This window comes from Manduca sexta, chromosome 24 (assembly GCF_014839805.1).
Source record: "Manduca sexta isolate Smith_Timp_Sample1 chromosome 24, JHU_Msex_v1.0, whole genome shotgun sequence".
NCBI lineage: Eukaryota > Metazoa > Arthropoda > Insecta > Lepidoptera > Sphingidae > Manduca > Manduca sexta.
In genome coordinates this window covers 10,130,625-10,151,483 of record NC_051138.1, presented here as the reverse complement: position 1 = coordinate 10,151,483, position 20,859 = coordinate 10,130,625, and the positions used below count along the sequence as shown (strand labels likewise).

The 20,859-nt window shown below is 35.0% G+C and overlaps 1 protein-coding gene across 1 annotated transcript; it reads right to left on the bottom strand.

Moving 5' to 3' along the window:
- Positions 1-181: 181 nt before the first annotated feature.
- Positions 182-19,533, bottom strand: LOC115445397 (alpha-aminoadipic semialdehyde synthase, mitochondrial). The gene is made up of 20 exons (XM_030171644.2): positions 19,341-19,533; positions 15,854-16,000; positions 15,438-15,614; positions 14,729-14,881; positions 13,801-13,947; positions 13,429-13,507; positions 13,147-13,274; positions 11,788-11,939; positions 11,180-11,302; positions 7,163-7,334; positions 6,513-6,583; positions 6,311-6,435; positions 5,771-6,005; positions 5,128-5,264; positions 4,398-4,510; positions 3,955-4,123; positions 3,746-3,840; positions 2,945-3,146; positions 2,305-2,481; positions 182-537 (listed from the first exon to the last, which is right to left on the bottom strand). Exons 1-20 carry the CDS (start codon positions 19,413-19,415, stop codon positions 419-421), a joined length of 2,796 nt encoding a protein of 931 aa, XP_030027504.1. The 5' UTR covers positions 19,416-19,533; the 3' UTR covers positions 182-418.
- Positions 19,534-20,859: the final 1,326 nt, after the last annotated feature.

Genomic DNA, 20,859 nt, shown 5'->3' with positions numbered 1-20,859 from the left:
ATAAGGAAATCTTGTTTCACTCAATACAACATTCATAATATTTAAAGTGAAGAAAACAAACATATTTTTGTAAATCAACGAACTCACATGGATTATGGTTATCTAGGAAACCGAACTTAAAACCTCAACTATTTCCCAGTCATTGTAATGTCCCTAGATGAGATGTTAAAAAAACACAAAAAAAAAAATTAAGATTTATTGAGCATATTCTACAGATATTTACAAACGAATTACTGTAAATATAAATAAATCAATACATACATACATAGCATTACGCCTCTATCCCTTTTCGGAACAAAAGAGTACCACCCATATTTCGCCGGTTATATTGGTCCCCATGGAATAGGGATGAACCTATTGTCATTACCAAGCACATTACATTATTACAAATAAAGTACAAATTAAGAATTTAAACAGTTTAATTGAGTGGTCGAGTGACTTCTTTGGCGTTGATGCCGTCGGACCTCAGTCTTGACAACAAGGACTTGTAGACGACTGGTGTAAAAGGCAGCACCACGCCGCGCTCTTGAATTTCACCTGAAATGTAAGCGGTTTGGTTAGTACAGAAACGACATATTAACATACAAAGCTTGACCAGATAGTTACAAAATTATAAATATGTTATGTCATCATGCAAGATTGTTTATTTACTTTGCTTATTAATACTATTTTTTGGAATGTATTCTATAAATTCTCTAAAGTTGTTGTTCCTATAGAAACATATTTGTGGTGCTATTACGATTCCCAGGTTTTAAACATAAGCAAGGAGTCTCTACTAAAGGTGCCTTTCCATGCTTGACAAGCGTCCACAAACACAAGCGTGCAAAGAGGGTGTTTGGCTTGGCTTGCGTGAGCTTGTGGACGCTTGTATCCGATCCGGTCTAGTGTCGGTTTTTGGACACAGATCAAAGGTCGCTTGCGGCAAGCGCTTGCGACGCGTTCACACGTTGGCGCGCGCTTAGTAGCCGTTGTGATCTCCTGGTACGATTTCTATGAATCTTTATCATCCACCATCTTCGTGGTCGTCGGGGTTTCCTTGCTTTTGTTTTTATTTTTGCTTTATATTTGAAATAAAAGTACGTTAAACCAAACGTAATAGCCGATACAAGTTCGGTGTCCGCCATGCTTGGATGTATGTAGCACACTGACGCATTCACAAGCGTGTAACCGACTTCCAAATGCCAAGCGAGATTTGTGGACGCTTGTGCCTTGTGGATGCTTGTCAAGCCTTGGCAAGCATGGAAACGCACCTTAAGATAAGGATCACAAAATTGGTTAGTAGTTAATCTCATTTCATATTGTACTCATTTTAACCAGATTATGCAAAAATATTCGATCAGATAAAAATCGATTTAAATCCTAGGCGCCGCGCCGCCAAGATTACTTTGGTGCAACTGCAATCTACTCATCATTATCATTATTTTTAAATAAAAGATATTTGTGTATGCTAAGCCATAATAAAACCTCTATGGTTGATAGTTTCCATAGTCATTTAGTTATTTTTATTATGATTTGTTACGAACAGGGGGGTGCACATTCAACACCTTGCACGCCCCTCCCGACGCCTATGATGCAATTGTTTAAATCCTAAGACAAGCCCACTTTGCACTCATAAAATAATACTAGTAGGTATTGATTACGTGTAATTTGGAGACATGTTACATGCGATAAGAGTTCAAAACTGGATGCTGTTTATATACATTACTTCGCACAGGGTATCTATAGGTCATGCAAAGATAAAATAATTTAGAGTTCTTTAAAATACCGAAACAGACCATTCCCTAACAAAAATTCTGCATAAATCTGTAACTATCATCTGGGAAAATATCAACTCGTTTGTTTACTGTTTTAAATACTTTTTGATTATTTTTAAGAAAGATCATACATATATGTTTTCAAAATATTAATTTTGCACCAACATGATATATTTATATTATTACTAAACGGAACCCAGAAAGTAACACAGTTATCGTTTTTTAATGTTTTTTTAAGGTTATTGTCATTATCTGTATACTATTCTATATTATTTTAGCGTCAAGCAGTGCGTCAGCGTATTATTCTGAAAGATACAAGGATAGAATAATCCGAATTAATTTTAATTCCACCTATACTAAGAGATATTATTTATTGTAAAAAGAGCATCTCAAGTTAAAATAATAAGAGTTGCCATGAGTTACAAGACGTACCGCGCCATTAAAGCAAAAGTACTAATTACTGTTACAGACAACTAATAAACTTACCTTTACTTAGTAGTAACTATCTAGTAGTGATAATACGAATTAATTGTAAAAAAGTGAGACATACCATCTAAAACCATTTTAGCGGCGATGGCGGTGGGTAGTCCAACAGTCCTTGCCATAGCCGTGTGTGATGATGGGTCGCCTCGGACCGTCATGGTGACGTCACGCATCTCCCTCTTGCCGTCCCTCCATGTCACTCCCACCTCGTGACGGAGCACCACGAAGTCGGTTTCGTCTTTTTCTGTGAAATACAAGTGGAGTTCAAAATAGGTGTTCTAGTAGCAACTATGAGATTGTCCCATACCACCTAAAACATTTTAATGTAGGTGATATATAATTTTATGATCGGTGTTTATAAACGATTCCATCTTTGGCTCGATCGGGAATGTAGGTATCTCAACTAATTAATCAGAATTAAAAATAAAAAATAATAATAATGTTTACTTGACGATAATAATGTTATATGGTATCACTTATATTTGATTGGTTTATTATCAGCACTACTTCGCAGTTAGTTTAATTATTTCGTGCGTCAATCACTATAATGTACGGAAGAACTTTCATCATTGTAGCATTAAATTACGTGCATACTAACGGGTAACTACAAATTATACTTTGACCAAATTGTATCTATTGTGAATGACAACTAAATATAAAACAGCTATGTACTACTTTGCTAACAATACAACCGTTGAATCACTTACCAAGCTGCAGTCTCTTGCTAAGATAATGACTAATGGTATCAAGAGGAGTGCCACATTTCACGATCTCGATGTCGCTGAGGAGGCCGAGCGACTCCACGGCGAGCGCGCCCGCGCTGCCGAGGTGCTCCGACGCGCGGGACTTCAGGTTCTCGTAGAATATCGACGAGTCCATCAGACCCAGCAGCTCGCACGCGAATTGACGCTAGAATATTTATTATTAACATACGTATTGATTACGTTGTTTATTTACAGATACCCTAATGGGAAATGTCCGGTTTTAATATAGTCGTCGTACAACCAAAAGAAATGAAGAATTCGCCTTCTTGGTCTTATGTCAACATAGATATTATAAAAATAGACTGTGGAACGGAAGACCGTAAATGCAAGTCCCATTTTGAGTAACACTTTAAGTGGATTTTTAGCATGACTAGCCCAGATCTGGGTCCGATTAGAGAAGTTGTCATCGAGGCGGTCAGCACGGCACGACAGTAAAAACTAACAAAAAATTGTTTTTGCGACAGCTTGATTGAGTGCAATACACAGATCCCACATAGAAATGGGACAAGGGGTAGAAGAAAAATAAAAGGAATGACTATTTGGGCTGCAAAGTCTTCGAAACGTCGGGAGAAAAGTAAAATATTAAAACCGCGATAAAATTCGTAAAATAGTTTAATTTAAATGACTATATGTTGGATCGTCAGTATTTATTTCTTTATCAAACAGATTTGTGTAGTATGTTATTAAATACTTTTGTTGTTATATGAAAGAATGTGATAAATTCTTAAATTTCTCACAACTTACCCAAGTAATGGTCGGACCATCTGGATGCAGTGATGGGTGAGGATTGGGATCAACCAGTCCAATAAGTTGTAATGCTTTCATGGTATCCGTAAATCCTTAGCAAAATTAACAAAAATATATTTCATTATACTTAACTAAATACACTTCTTGCTACTAATTTTAGCAATATATAAGATGTCTGTTGTGTCACTGAATTTAGCAAATATTACCTTTGTACCGAATGGTGCCCCTGAGAATAGTGTGGGCGTCTTCAATGCCATAGAGCTTAGCGTATTTGGTGCTATCCCTGTTGGGGAAACCTTCGAAGGCGAACCCTGGTAGGAAGTCCAGCTCCCGCGCCACCGACATCAGCTCTCCGCCACTTAATACTTCTACTATCTACAAGAAAAAAGAGCCTTTAGATTTCTAGACAAGTTTCATTTAATAAAACCATGGACAAATGTAAATCAATTTTAGGGAAACTATTGAGGGAAATATTAATTTATTTACTGTTTGCGTAACTGTTTTAACTGTTTGCAAAACTGTACCAATACTATATTTAAGTAATGATTACGCGAAAGAAGTAAGAACCTATTGTGGATGTTAAAAATATTAAAAAGTAAAATGACTTTATTATAAGTTCTGTGAACATTGAAACATATCTGGTATTTACCTGGCCTTTGCTTAGATATTTGGCTTCTGAAATAGTGTTGAGCAAAACTCCTCGTGGATTCCACGAGAACTTGTACCGAAGAGCGTTGTCGCTGAATTCAGGCGCTGGTAAACCTGAATAAAATATGACCTTAAATGTTTAAACCTTAGTTCTTCTACAGATACCTACTTGTGGCTGTGATTAAGTATTATTTGGAAACCTTCTAATAAAAACACCACCAATGGATAAACCAATGTTTAATTTCTTTAACCGACAAATTCAATTATTGGTCGTAAAAAACACACCAAAAATGATAATTAATTATGACTCAATAATACTTGTCGTTAAGGCGATACCTCAAGGTCCATTTTCATACATTTTGTTTCACCTTTAATCTGGGTAACTAAACAAGTATTGGCAAGTAAAGAATTTAAATTCACGTCTAGTTAGTGATTAGTTCTCGCAGTTGAAGAAAAACGTAAAAATAATTAATAATCATGGATATTTCGGCCTTTAAAATTTCGTCATATTAAATTTTAAAGGCCGAAATATCCATGATTATTAATTATTTTTACGTTTTTCTTTCAACTGCGAGAACTAATTACTTACTAGACGTGAATTTAAATTCTTTACTTGCCAATACTTGTTTAGTTACCCAGATTAAAGGTGAAACAAAATGTATGAAAATGGACCTTGAGGTATCGCCTTAAGGTATAATTACAGTATTTCGTACAAGTTATATTATGTATACCTCCACAATACGACACGAACGAGTCAACTCTGCCCCCGTGGTTTTGAATGTCATGGATGCATTCCAAGGCGAGGAGATGGTCGATGCCGGGATCCAAGCCGACCTCATTCAGAAACGTGATGCCGGCCTCTTTCGCACTGAAATTAATATGGTTACCTAAAGATAATAAATTTATAAATGACATATATCAATTAACGTATGTAGTACATAAATTCAAGTCAAGCAGAAATGGCCCAGCGGAAATGGAACTCATAAATATTTTAATTTATAATAATTAGTTAATTAGTTTTTTTTACTTTAATGGTGCCTGAATCCTATAAACAGAGACTGAAACTGCAATAATAATATGTTTATTCATAGGAATCATTATCATAATCGTAATATAATGATTATTTTCGTTAATGTTTTCTTTCGATTTACTCCAAAGTGAAAAACATTTTTTATTAAACACATCCACATATTGAGGGTTTCGAATCAACAATCTTCTGATTTACAACAAATTCGAAAGTCTACCATAGTTGTGACGGTATTGTTAGTGATGATCATGATGTGTTAGCAATGGTGGTAGCAAGAGATCTTAAATTTGGCATTGGGTTACGTATATTTGTGGTGCTATCGACAGCTAACGGAATTGCCAACTCACGCCTGATGCAGCTGCTGCACCTCGGGTCTGACGTACGAGGCGGTGACGAGGTGTGCGCGTGCGCCGAGGCAGGCGCGCGCGACGGCGCCGTGCAGCTCGTAGGGCAGCAGCGAGATCACCAGCTTGGCGCGCGACGCGAGCTTGCTCAGCGACGCCTCGTCACTCGCCTGGAAGTACTCGGACGACACGCCGTACCGCTCGGCTAGTGCGTCCGCTTCTTCTTTCACTTGCGATGCTGGGCATTAGAAACAAAATATATACTATAACTACAAACAAAGTAAACAACTGATTTATTATACTTATTCAATATAAGAAATACGCGTATATATATATATATATATATATATATATATGTGTGTATTTGTTTTCTAATTCTGTAGATAATAAATAGTAGATCTCAGAAGTCAATAACCCCTAAGTAATTGTTATAGAACAGACAGGCATAGATATCGGAATAGATATCAGAACCACAAAGTGCTACTGGCGAATCCCCAATTTATAAAACTAACTCTATCAGCTCTATGACATGTTTCTATTTACCAACAGTGACAGCGATGTTTTTGTCTCTCGCAAGATACTCTACAACAGGAGCCGACACGAGCCCGCTGCCAAGAATCACCACTGGAGTTTGTTGGTCGTTCCCTTCTACCTTGTGTCGAGAACGGCTGTACACAAAGCATTAAAGTCACCACGATATCTAGAGTTAATAATAAATTTAATGTTAAAACTAGAATGTTATTACTTGTTCGCCATTCGGAGTTCGTTGATATACTCGTAGGACGGTGTCAATTTACCGTTACTGGTAATTATAGCCTGAAAACAACATATGAAAAGGTTGAGTTTAATTTTACAAATTAATCAATTATGATCAATGGACAATAGATAATTGTTGACTTTATAATATACAATATGTTCATAGGTATGTACTACATAGTTAACAGTTTTCTTATTTAATATTAAACAGTGTTTTAATGAAGTTTTTGAGTGAGAGTGGAGCTCGTCAGTGTTCAACTAGAGATATTCAAAATTAAACCAAATTATAATCTTTGCAAATAAACTCGCCTTTCCTTGCGGCTGCGTCCGCGTGAAAAGGATTTTCCGAGTTAAATATTTTCTCGCGATAAAAATAGCTACAGTACTTAGAATTAATGTAGCTTCCTATGTGGTTTCTACCGATTCTTTTACCTTTCTTCTGGTATAACAAATGATAAACGATAAGGTTGAAATGTCCTTAATATTATTATTATTGTTAACCTGAATCCCGTTCTAAAAATGAATATATTTTATCGACTCAAATTTACATTTTGATCTTAGTTACCGAAATTATCAATTTCTGGTACAGTTACGAATATTTTACCATTTTTGACATCGATTACTTTTCCTATCGCTTACCCCATGGACTACAGATGTGAAATTGTGCTGATCCAACGGCTTAGTGGCGTCTGAGTTCATGATGTCTTGCGCATATGGGTATAGGAGGTCTCCAAAGAAATCTGTAGACTCCCGAGGCAGTTGTGTTGGCATGTTGTCGATTGAGCAAACGAGTACGCCAGGGCCTTTGAAACTACACAAACATATCGTCTTAGTTAATATGTTAAAAAATAACATTTGGAATTAGAACTGGCTTGGCTTTCTTGTGACGTTTTTAGTTATGTTTTTACTTTGGGTTTGTTTGAGTCTACTTCTTACATACTTATATATACTCTATAGCATAACACCTTTTTCCTTTTTCAGGGGTAGGTAGAGGTATTCAGAGGTACTCAGCGCGACAGTCGTACCATGTGCGCAATTCAACTACGCCATCGAGCAAGTCTATTTCTTACTAACATAAAAATAAAAAATAAAATCTCTTTTAAAAAATTATACCGCCTTCAAAATCCAAATAATAATTTAACATCACATCATCAACACCGACTCCAAAAATCGTAACCTGTACACTGTTATATAGTGTAGTATAATATACTTATTGTGTTATTTTTTGGGTTTTAGTGGTTTTTGAAGGCGGTTTAATTTTTGTTAAAACGTTTTTATATTTTAACAATACCTTGATGAAGTAGTTTATGTACATAATGCTATGTAGTTATATTATGTTTTATACATATAAATTTAATTTGAATAGCGCAGTTAGGTAGTACTTTCCTAGATTATTTCTAAAAAGTAAACAAATAAATAAGTCATTAACGGGCATAATATATATTATACGCTTCAATTTTCATAAGAATGTTTTGTTTTGCCTTTTTTATCAAAGCTTACATTGAAGATAATACATGTTCTAAATACTTACATCGTAAATTTTTAAAACAAATAATATGTTGTGGTACAATGGAAAATAATTGATAATACTTATGTATAGAAGAAGACTTTCCTACTGGACTATTGTCCAAACACCATATCTTAATATACCATAAATATTTTTTTTTCGAATAAATGATTAACGTTGAAGGTATTATTTGGCAACCAAAATATAATTGCGCGTACCAACTTGGATACAAACTTCAAAGATTATATCCATACAAATAGCCAGCAACTTTACTTTTTCATATGAATTAAATAATAATAAGTGTTAATATAAATAGCATTTAAGAAGATTTGTGTTTTATTTAACTTTTAAACAAAAGGGAACGATGTATTATTTAGATGAGAATAATTTTAAAATAAACCAGTCAAGTGAACCTTGTCATATCACAAAAATATACTCAACAATAAATATGTTGAATCTGAAAGGAGAATGCCCATTTTTGTATGAGAGTTGGGCTACGCTTGCGTCTGTACAAAACCTTCACAAAACTATGGGGAATATATCGTAATTTTTATACAAATTGAAACAATTAGATATTCGATGGGAGTTCGGAGTAATCAGAATTTTTATAGCGCGGTTATTTTGAGGTTAAGTAGGGACTGCAATAATGTAAGGTAGAAAGTACCTATGTGCCTGATTAAGTTAAATATTGCAGTACCTACTGGTTATTGCTATAAGCGATTAGTGGACGGTCTTTTCACCTGGCTTTAATCATCCTCATTAGCAACTGATAGGTACTAAAATATCTGATAAGACGAAACTCCAATAAAACTTCTAACATAGAATGGCGGAATATTAGTTTTTTCACGGAGCATACATATGTTACCTGACCTTTTGTGTATATGTTTTTCTGACTTACGACTTATTCTATTACATGGATTACCTAATCTTTATTTCCACCTACCATTATCTCACTCCAATATGGCGTCAAAACATATTGTAGAATAGATCCAGCTTAGTTTTTATGGCCGGCCTTATGCCTGACGCCAACCCTATTTGGAGGATTCCGATCCCAGGCAACTCATGTTAAAAATACCGAGGTAAAATGTTGCTTGGCCTGGAAATCGAACCCAGGAACTCACTTCACAGCCTTATTAGGCTAATAGTTAATTATCATAGGGAAAGAAAAATAAAACCAGAAATACGAAATCCGATGCATATTTTTATATAGATAAAAGAAGAATTTGATGTAGCTGCAGCACGTTTATATATACTCCTGAAGTGAGTGAATGACTTCTTGCATCGCTGTTCGGGTCATGTCATGTTGTTGTCTGTGAACCTCTCTATTAGCTGATCTCCAGCAGGCAGCACAAACTCATTCCAGCCTTGAAACCTAAAATATAATGTAGAAGTTGAGTAAACATGTTCAGATTATTATTATTGTTAAACTGTTTTCTTTAACTTTGGCAAAATATTTCTCACATTGTGGCTATGTTAATAATAATCTACATAACTTACAAACTGGACAGCTCGTCCAAGGAATATACTTATCTTTGCTGTGGCGCCGCAAAGGTGCAGTCAATACACCGCCGCGATATGCCGTCTCGATTAACCGTCCTGGGTCCAGGCTCTAGACGACATTGTGTTGCTTACTAAAAGCCTTCCGTCTCAAAGTTCGAAACGCACACTATACACGTTGTTTTTTAAAAGAGTATTTTTCGACTCAACATTAAAATACATAAGAAAAACACTCCGATCTTTAGTAAGATAAAATATATTAAAATATTTTAATGATTTAACATTCAAACAAATCTGTAGTGCCAAATGTCATTAATTTCAGTTGCCAGTGGAATAAAAATCTGTACCCATATATTCATTAATTAAAAATAAAATCCAGACATGTTTTAGCCGACTATTGTATTTCTGTCAAGTCGCTATTTTTTGTTTTTGGAACAATTAATATTTTCTCTTTTTTTACCCGCTATTTGGAGTTTGGTCATAATTATTAAGTAAAATATATTATTTTATAGCAATATATTTGAGATGAATAATATATTTAATACATATATTATAGATTCAAGTACGGGCACATTTATTGTACATAATATTTACTTTTATATTCCATTTAAAAAGGGAATTTGTTATGAATTGGTATCAATTCGCCATATTGGCAGTACATTATCCGGTGTTTCATTTGCAACAATTAAACAACTTTTTTTTTCATATCTTTTAAACCCCCATTCGCTTATGACTGAAATAAATACAAATGAAGTAATAATTAAAATTTCGTGAATATTTGGTTAAGACTCATGACTGACGCAAAGATAGCCTGGTTTTGGGCATTGTCCTTTGAGTATCAACCAACAACACCAGGGAAGACATGTTTCACCACAAGTAAGTACTTGAATAATATTTGGAAGCTGTACTAAATAAGATTAGTTAATATTAATACTAAACATTATAATATAGTGCTCGTAACTAGATCAGTTACAACGTTTTATAGCAGTTCCATATTTTCCACCTGTATATGTAGGGATTGCAATCCCGCTGGCGCGTGGGATCAGTGCCATTTTTTGGGTCTGCTAGTTCCCGTATCAGCCAAACGCGGATTCGCAATTCCCACAGGTTTGATAAATACCGCCACATCTTCAACAACATTTCGCTGAACGCACGCGGAATCAGAAGATAGTTCGGCCTAGTAACGTCGAAGCTGAAAGAGCATTATTCACAGCAAGATATCAATTACAATCTTCAATCTATTTAAGAAGGAAGCTAGAAAGTAATTCTTATGAAGAGTACGGTTATGAAATTTTATTATAGTTAGGACGAATTTTTTGGTATTTTTAAAAATCTATAAATATCAATTCTGGATCTTGCATTAATGAATTCCGCGAGATTGAAGAAGCAGCGGGATCGCAATCCATAATGACATGACTGTCTCGGTGGCGTAGTTGTATGATTGTCCTGCTGAGATTTTGAGACCGATCTTCGGGGTGGGCAATGTGATATTGGGTTTTCGTACTTAGTATTACCCCGGAATTTTGCAATTGTGCTTGGTAGGTACGACGATAGGCTGTAATCGCATTATGCGAACTAAATATGGCAAACCTGCAATTTTTCTCCTCGAAGATATAAGGGCTGAGTGTATGCACCTAGATACGGATACTGACCTCTTAGTATCCTTGTTCCTATCAGCATCGTACAGACAGAAGGGCGTGTCGATAGTAGTGCACTCGTTCATGAATTCGATGGAGCCGCCCGGGTCCGCCGATATGTCGCAGATAGCCAACATCCTGCAATACGCGAACACTTGCCATTATCAATGTTGAACTATATAAACAATAATTCAGCGAAACTTACACGATAATTATGACTTTCATTGATAAGTTTGTGCCATTTTGTGTCAATACTCAAACAATGTTACCACATCTTTAACGATCAAATATGAGGTATCTTAAATTGAATAACGTGATGAGGTGGACACTTTAAAGATAGTACGATTTTCATCGTAAATAATATATAACACTGCATTGCACTAGTGATATTTATAAGCTTATAATACCCAATTATAATAAAAATAACATTGCCTTTGAAATTGCAACATAATGACTAAGTTAAATAAATTTATTGCTGGTTAGGTTTAGATGTAAAAATTCATTTACTCCTAGAAAATAGAGGGGTTTTAAAATTTTAAGTTGGAAATAATAATATAGCTACCAGATAATAGTTAAGGCATTTCGTATGTCCACATTCTAGAAGTCGTAGAAAGTATGAATACCTGTGAGGTAACGCCGGCGCGCCGACACTCTTGGGCAGCCAGGGCGTGTGTGAGGGCAGTAGGAGATGCTTCGCGTCCGGGATCGTTAACAGCTTCGGGCTGTCCACCGCCCAGTAAATGCAGTTCACTAATACTGACGTGTATGGGGCAATCTGGCCAAAGAAATTATTTAATTGGTTTTGTTAGTTCTGTTTAGTACCTTGGAATCTGAAATTTTCAATGTAGCTATAGGCTCAACCCCCGTCGCATCATGCAACGTATGAATGTGCACGTGTTACGAATTTGAATTTATTAAATAAGGCAAAAAGTGTGTGCACTAATTGCGCCACTGCCAACCTTTTTAGGGCAGTCGTGAGTGTGTGTGTGGTTTGGTTGTAGTGAGGTCCTGGTTTTGGATTTTCGTGCAGTTTACACATAGACAAGGTTCGCAACATTGTACATTGCGGCAGCTTAATCGTTGCAAATTTATTTACCCTTCAGCCACTATTTATATGGATATACGGTTTTGGACTCCAGATGCATTACATTATAATCACCTCACTAAAACTTCGGACTTTATTATTACGACGTTAGATATAATAGCCGCATGTTATCTTTTTAAAAACACAAAGACTGTCATAAACTAGGTAATAAAAGTCGACAATTGCCCATAAAAATGCATCACCTTCTCGATAAGTGCGTATATTCGCTAAAGTCCAAATAATAGCATAATCCATATTTTCCAATCAGAAATGTAGGTGTGTATGTTATCGGGTATATCATGACCTACTCAATGTTTTTACCAATTTTATCGGCCGAGAATACGTGTGACACCAAACTGTACATTTAATTACGTTTAATATTCGAAAGGAGGTGAGCAGATAGAGCTACGTTATAAAATAATATAACACGCTTGCTTTTATTCCCGGCTCCGCCCGCGTGATAATGTTTTCTGAGATAAAAATCTTATTTCCTACCCAGAAGCCCAAACTATCTCCATACCAAATTTCATTTAAATCGGTTCAGTCATTCAGCCGTGAAAGCTTATCAAACAGACAGAGTTACTTTCGCATTTATAATGTGTATAAGTATGGAAGTATGTATAGATATGTACATTGGACTTTCATCAATGGTGGGACCCATATTATGATATACGATTCTAACCAAGTCTCCTTTGGTGCTAGATTTATTATAGTTACATCAATAGAAAGTGTCGTTTTAATTTAAACCATACTTCGCCACCGGTCATCAAATCAATTCCACACATATCCATATAAGTTATCGTCGGTTATATTTATATGCTCATGAAAAGTATCTGATCATCGTATTAGAAATTAGTTTTAAAACCGCCGATTTGTAAAGCGTTCTATTTCAATATACCTTCTGTGCAAAGGTTGATATGTATCTCTCGGGGTGTTCCTCGTACTCCTCATGGTCATAGCCGCCGCCATTCTTCCGCTCCAAGTGATGCCGCCTGCGGACCTCGCAGCCGTATATTTTGTTCGGACCTTTTGTTACAAACATAGGAAAGAGGTAAATTATTTTAATTTTTATGAGATGACAAACATAGTATAGACTTTAACAGAAAACAAATAGTCATTTGAATGACAATTGATTATGAAATTGTGAGTTTTTATCAACGGAGTACCCAATATTACTTACTTCCATGCTCAGCAACTTTCCTCAGCATTTCTGGCGGCACGTATTCATGAGGTAGTTCTTGGAATATTTCTTGACTTCCCTGGGAGAAAAATAGAATAAGAAATATATTTTAATTATAAGAAAAATAGAAAAACGTTTTTAGACGCATTTACAAGAGCAGAATCGAAACGCCCTAAGTCGAATCGTATTTATTCCGTATTCACGGTGAATTGGCTTGATGCCGCATATTTTTGATGTCCCCAGTACCAAAGTAAATTTACATCAAGTGAAATAATAGGACTCAATTCGATGCGACTCTAAAAGTCGCATTGAATCGAGTTGTATTACTTCGCTATATATGCTATAATAGTCTATATTAGTCATTTAACTCACCTGTGACACATTTCCAGAACCAGTAAATACAAACGTGAGTGGTCCGAGAGACTTGGGCATCATTCCTAAAGCTACTTCATATCCCGCATCCCTGATAGCTTGGCGCGCCATACTTGAGTTGCGATAATTATGCGCTGGACCTATGTGCTGAAATAATTTAAAATATTTTAGTCGCCATAATAAAAAAGTAAGTAGATATACTCGTACCTATATATCAGGAGTAAAGTGTACCTATCTTTATGGTGAATGAATTCAAGGTTAAACACGTTGATGATAGCTGTTCCTGGTTTAAAAAACATGTATTATTTACATATATTTATTTCTCGTGTGGATTACAATTTTCAATTAAAAAGTGAAAAAAAAGTCATTGTAATTCAAGTGCGAAATAAAATAATTCGTTGGAAGCGAATCGTACAATGTGTTAATTTTATCAGCACTAGTTTGATATATTTGGTACCGCTTAATAATAATAATAATATCAGCCCTGTATTATATACTTGCCCACTGCTGTGCACGGGCCTCCTCTACTACTGAGAGGGATTAGGCCTTAGTCCACCACGCTGGCTTAGTGTGGATTGGTAGACTTCACACACCTTCGAAATTCCCATAGAGAACTTCTCAGATGTGCAGGTTTTACTCACAATGTTTTCCTTTACCGTTAAAGCGAACGATAAATTCACAAAGTGTGTGTGCCCTTGGGATTTGAACCTGCGGTCATTCGTCTTAGCAGTCCGTTCCGCACCCAACTAGGCTATCGCCGCTTAATACGATTGATATAAATAGTTCAACAAACGCGGGAATTACTAGAGTTGCTATGTCTGTACTCATTTTCTCATTTTCGTAATACCTACTTTTTCATAAATATTACAAAGTATACAGAAACTCTGTGAATCAAAAACAAAATGTTATCTTGTTTCCAAATACTTACCATGAACGGCGTATGATGGCCTAAAGCCAACAGCCTGAGTCCAAGCCCGTGCAATATGTTCACCATGCCCGCTACTCCCGCGTACTTCCCAAAAGCTACGACTCGGTTACCCGACTGGTCCATAAGCTTCTCGTAATCTATTAGTCGTATATTCTAGAATAGAGAATAATATAATGTTTTCTCAGTGAGTTAGCGAGTAGAGCACAATTCTCAAGAATGCAGCTTCTTGTTTCTAACATTCCTAAACCACCAAACAGAAGCTCACGGTTATATCTCCGAAGGATTAATACTGTTTTCTAGGTTTCTTTTTTACGTTACATCACTGATACTTTTGTGTCAGAAATAGTTTTTCCTGTAATCTTATTAGCGATAAAATATATTTTACTCATGTTTCGTATAGAATTATTAATGTATTGTTTTAATTTTACTGAGTCTAATCAGGGAGCCGAAGCTGCATCGATATTGATAGAAGAATACGTTGCATAGATAGAAGCTCTACAAATTTAAGAAAGCGAATAAATCTTTATTATGCTGTGTATAAACCAATATCTTTTGTGCCGCATCTTTCATCTTTCCGAAATATAATCCTCCTAAGATCTAGGTGTCTTCGCAAAGAACAAAATGGTATCCATTTGAGAACTGGGTATTTCTAAATAGGAGATATCATTAGTGCCGAATATTCATAAAAAATATATAATATTTCTTATACCTTAGCCAAAATAGCGTCTAATAGTGGCATATTGGCTTCTTGCGCTTTTATAGTGTGTGAAAAGAAGCAATAGGTTTTGTTGGGAATCAGCAGATCGATAGGCACTTGTTTGACTCCAAATATCACGCTCGCCTCGCTTATGTCTTCCTGGATTATCGCTCCCGCACTTATGTAGGACTGAAATAGAATAGATAATGATCCAGTGTTAAAGGTTAGTGTAACATTTTTTGCGTCGATTTGCGTCGGGTATATTTTGATTATCAAAACGTTGAAATAAAATTGTGTAGCAATTCATGCATAGAGGAAACAAAATTTATGTAAAACATCATCAATACTTATATTTTAAAATTCGAAATTTTAGAATTGATGAAAACTAACGAACATTCTGGTATTAATCATATTTTTTAACTTCACACCTGCATAGGGTAGGCCCGTCGGTTCGACGGCTGCACAATGACTTTGACGCCTTGCCTTACCAGGCGGTTCACATTGGACGGGGCAAATGGCGCCCGTCTCTCCCATACTGACTGGTCTTCTCTCCTTATTGCTATCACATGTCGTCCCTGTAACAAAACAACATAATATCCAATAGCTTGCTTTTGTCCAATGCTTGTAGTAGGGTTTTTTCCTCTCGGATAATAACCACTGGAAACAAGGAGTAAAACACGCCATAGTGACCCGAAATGTTTGCGTTCTGGGATTAGCCTGAATATATCGCTTTCACATAGGCCATAATTATTATGTCGACTGGCGAATAATCTCGCATCGATAATAGGTTCTCTATGTAAACGCGTCCTCACTTATCATCGGGTACAGAGACATCATTTTACCATGCTCCAAAGTATACTTGGTGGTAAGTGTCTTATATTAAAAAAAATTGGTGCCCAAAAGTTAATTCCACAACGATGACAGATTTGAAGCATTAACTATAGTAGGCTATTTAATTTTTGATATTGCGTGATTTGTTTTTGTGTGACTTTCGACGCAATTTTGATATCGATATGAAACTTTGATATCTGCACTACTAAGGAAATACTTAATCACAAGCTAACACTTATCACTATTATAGAAGGTAAATAGGTCTTAAGTACTGGGTGGCATGCGCTATATTATATTTAAAAAAATAAGAGACACACTATAACACGAATTTGTATTAGAGATCAGAGTACCAGCCTCGGAGCACTATTATAAAACCATTTTTTTATACGGTCCGGTAAAGTGAAGGTAATCAACCATATAATGGTAAGCGGAGTAGATCCAGATATATTTTCGATTAACAAGAGATGATTATCCCTCTAGGAGACACAACTATGCTGGCCTATTTGAAACCAGATGCGCAGACGGAACTTTGAACTCGATATACTTATTTTAGTCTACTATAACCTACCACCAGTTTCGGTCGTATTTCATGCTGTCAATAAGAGTCAATCCAAGACATTCCCTTTTATAGAATATACTAAGGATTCCGTATAAGTGAACAACACACTCAGGTTGCCTTTTAAAAACGTACTTTTGTGGCCACTTACTTTACGCCTAAGTACTTAGAATATGCTGATAAAATCTGGTATAAACATTTACTCAATCTTCCCATACTAACGTAAACAATTATTAAAATTAAGTAATAATTAATTATTTATGTTGACACATCATTGTGGGACCCGCGTCTTTTCGTTTCACACCACCAACGCCTGCACGAAATTATTCAGTTTTCCTAATACTTCTTCTGTATATGTACATATGTATGTATACTTACTTTACCATTATTTCGTACTTATTACACCACATTTTTTAAATAATTCCTTGACCCTTTATAAGTAATCAACACGATAAATGAACATAACCAAACAAGCAAATGGAAATAATTAAAACTAGGACAAATCGCGGAAAAACACTCTGTAGGTATTGTTTGTGTTGTTATTTATTATTGATAAGACTTGAGTATTAACTTATGAGTATTATTACGTTTATCTACGTAATCGTAATCATATAATTTCACAGGTAGGTCTGATAACAGAACCACTTGGTAAAATTCGTATTGTTTTATCGTATTATACAATGTCTAGCAAAATTAGTATTTACAGTGTTATTCAGCTAGTGTATGTTACTAAGAGGTGTGTTATCGATACGATGAGATAATGATGTTACGTTTAGTAATAAGGCCACGTATGCCTAGGTTTTGAAAAAGCGAGAAAAATAATTCTAGGTAGAGGTTTTAATTGATTACAATGTTGTTAACTAGTATTTGATAATTACGACGCAGTGCTTTATATTACATTAAGGGCAAACAAAAGATTCAAATAGTATTTGGATATTGAGAGTTCTTCAAAAATTTCGAAGACAAATGAAGGCTACCAACACGCTTTCGACTACCGTCAGTGAAGATGAAGAAAGGAAAGCCTTATGCTTCTGATCATTGAAGGTGACAGATAGAGTCTGATAGAAGCACATTATATATAAAAAAGGGCTTACATTCTGTTATTATATAGACTTCAGTATAGTAGGTATAATCTATATATAACTAAAACCTATGCTTGCTAGAGCTATTAGAAAGTCATGACAAGGATAAAATTGTTACCAATTTCGGGACAATCTCTTTGTGGATGAACAGCTTAGTTTTCAGGCAAGGAATGTCCAACATTCATTTAGATATTTCACATTCTAGAAAATTTCACATTCCCGAAAGAATTATGGACGCGCTACTAGCCATGTACTAAACTTTAGTAGGTATATAATAATTAAAGGAATATGGACGAGAGATGGCTGAAGGCTATCACGGTTTTCGATTACGTCATTTACTATCAAATGCGTAACAGGAAGTTGTCACTTTACAATGGTTTTCTATGATGCAGTTGTAGTACAGGAAACTGAATAGTGCCTATAGGTATACCAAGATCGCCCAAAGGCTGAAGCAAAGATGTTTTACTACAATCGTTAACCCTAATGAACACAGAAAAAAATATGTGAGAATCCTATCGATTAGTCTATCGCTATATGATACTCCCATACATAACGACAGCTTTAACGATTGTAGAAAGGTCCATCCATGCTGAAGACAACTCTATAACTCGGCTCTACTACTACAAAATCGATTTTTATGATTTTTGTTACTAAACAGTTTTTCAGTATAAGAAATATTCTTATTGTAACTACTGAGTAGTTTGGTATACCAACCACACAATTATTTTATGTTATGTCCAGTAGTTACAAAATACTTTTTGACAATTTATCGTGGATAAACATTCATGGAATATCTTTCAACTGGCATTTTGGAGATAATATTATCTATATATATGATATATATGGGATTTCCCAAATCAAAACGAAATAAAAACAGGATTAAAACAAGTTAACAAATTATTTTTCCAGTCTATTTCATTTGTATGTTGGATATGTACCTATAAGTTTTCCTGCAGTACTTAACGTAAAATGCTTGTTTTTTTTTCGAGGAAATAATTTTTTTATTTGTCTTAAATTTTTTAAAATATCCCAACAAGAAATCCGATGAACAATAAATATTCCTGTAGTTCGAATACCTACCTACTCTAATTTAGTGATTAAACTATTTAATATTTTTTCTATGGAATATTCTAATACATTTATAAGCTTTCCCTTGACGTTTTTTTATCTCTCTACTCCTTTAAAAATGAAATAACTTTAGAAAATATCTTACCTTCTTCTTTTTTGCGTTTACATATTTTAGATACTTTTGCGCTACCTTATCATTAACTTACACAATGTAAAAATGTAATCTATAAAATTTATAATAATTTTTATTTAAATTAAACAAGCATTCTAAATCGCCAAATTTTACAATCACTGATTGATTGTGATTTTATAATCACAATCACTATTGCACCTAAAATAAAAAAAAAAACGAGAAAAATACAAAAAAAAAATGCTCACCTTCGTGGATGAATAATAGACAATATTTTGCACAAGGTGGCTCTTCGTACGAAGAGCCGCCGTCTTGTGTAACATTATTATTAAATTAATCACAAATTAACGTACGATATTACAAATATTTATCACTGCGAAAGAGACGCGACCCTCGCGGAACGTGTGTGTAATCAACTCGTATGTGTTAAAATAAGTTCCTTAGAGAAAACAATCGCAGTTTATCAATAAACATAGATAGTAATTATAGATCTTACTTGTTATTCAATGCTTGTATTAAGCGTCCTCGCTTTTGTTTTCGCAGATAATTATGTTAATAATACTTCACTTTTCGGATTTTATTGATTAGGTACTACAAAGACATACATTATAATTAGTGTCAGAATATCTATAACTTTTTGATATTATTTATTATGTTTTGAACCTAGGAAATTAAACGTATAAAAATACTTTCGGTAGAATTGGTAGTTTCCAGATAGCACCTCCAAATTTTTAGTATGCGATTACTTTAACCGTAGAATCTGCATTTAAAAAACTGATAACTTCATGCCCATAAATTGCTCCTCAACAACAGAAGCTGTGATTTATAGATATTTCTTCATATTAAAATGCATTATACTACCTACTTCACTCACGTGGATCGAGGATTTCCTCTGGTAGCCAATTTCTCAGCGGTAGGTTACGAAAGGAAGAAAAATAGCGTGCTTTACTATGTTTCCGAATATATGAGGTCTTTTAATTAGGCTAAACTGAAAATTTGTTATGTTCGTTGTCTTTAAAATAGATATTTACTTATTCTACTTCAATTCAATTATTTATACAATTTTTAATACCCAAACCATTAACATGAAACTAGTTGTCTAAGCAAGCGTTGGCCATCTTATCCTAGGGGTCAAATGTATATTCTTAATTTTCGGGAATGAAAAGATGTCGCTGGTTGTAGTTTTGATCTATTCCGATATCCGTTCAATCTAGTCATTAAAAGTGCCTTTATTAATTATCTTAGCAAGAGTACGTGAATAAATTTGCTTGATTGACTTTGTCGCCTACACCTATCTCACGAATTTTTCTAACAGTCAAAATACAGAACAGGTAAGATATTAATGTACAAGTAGCCTTTCTTTGATCATCAAGTAACATCTATACCTAAATACTGTTTGTTTAAAATTCCATCTTACCGAGAAAGGAACCAACCATCATATTTTTACCAGTGCGTGCATGGTTTTCTACCGCATAGCTGTCATAAGAAATACTTACCTCGCCGAATAAACTCATTCTTTTGGGTACTACTTACTACTTATAATAACATCAACCCCGTATTATTTACTGTCCCACTGCTGGGCTCGGTCCACCTTTACTACTGAGATGGATTAAGCCTTAGCCCACCACGCTTGTATATTGCGGATTGGTATAATTCACATACTCTCAAAAATCTTATAGAGAACTTCTCAGGTATGCAGGTTTCCTTACGATGTTTTCCTTCACCGTTAAAGCGAGCAATACTTAATTGATAAACAATACCCACATA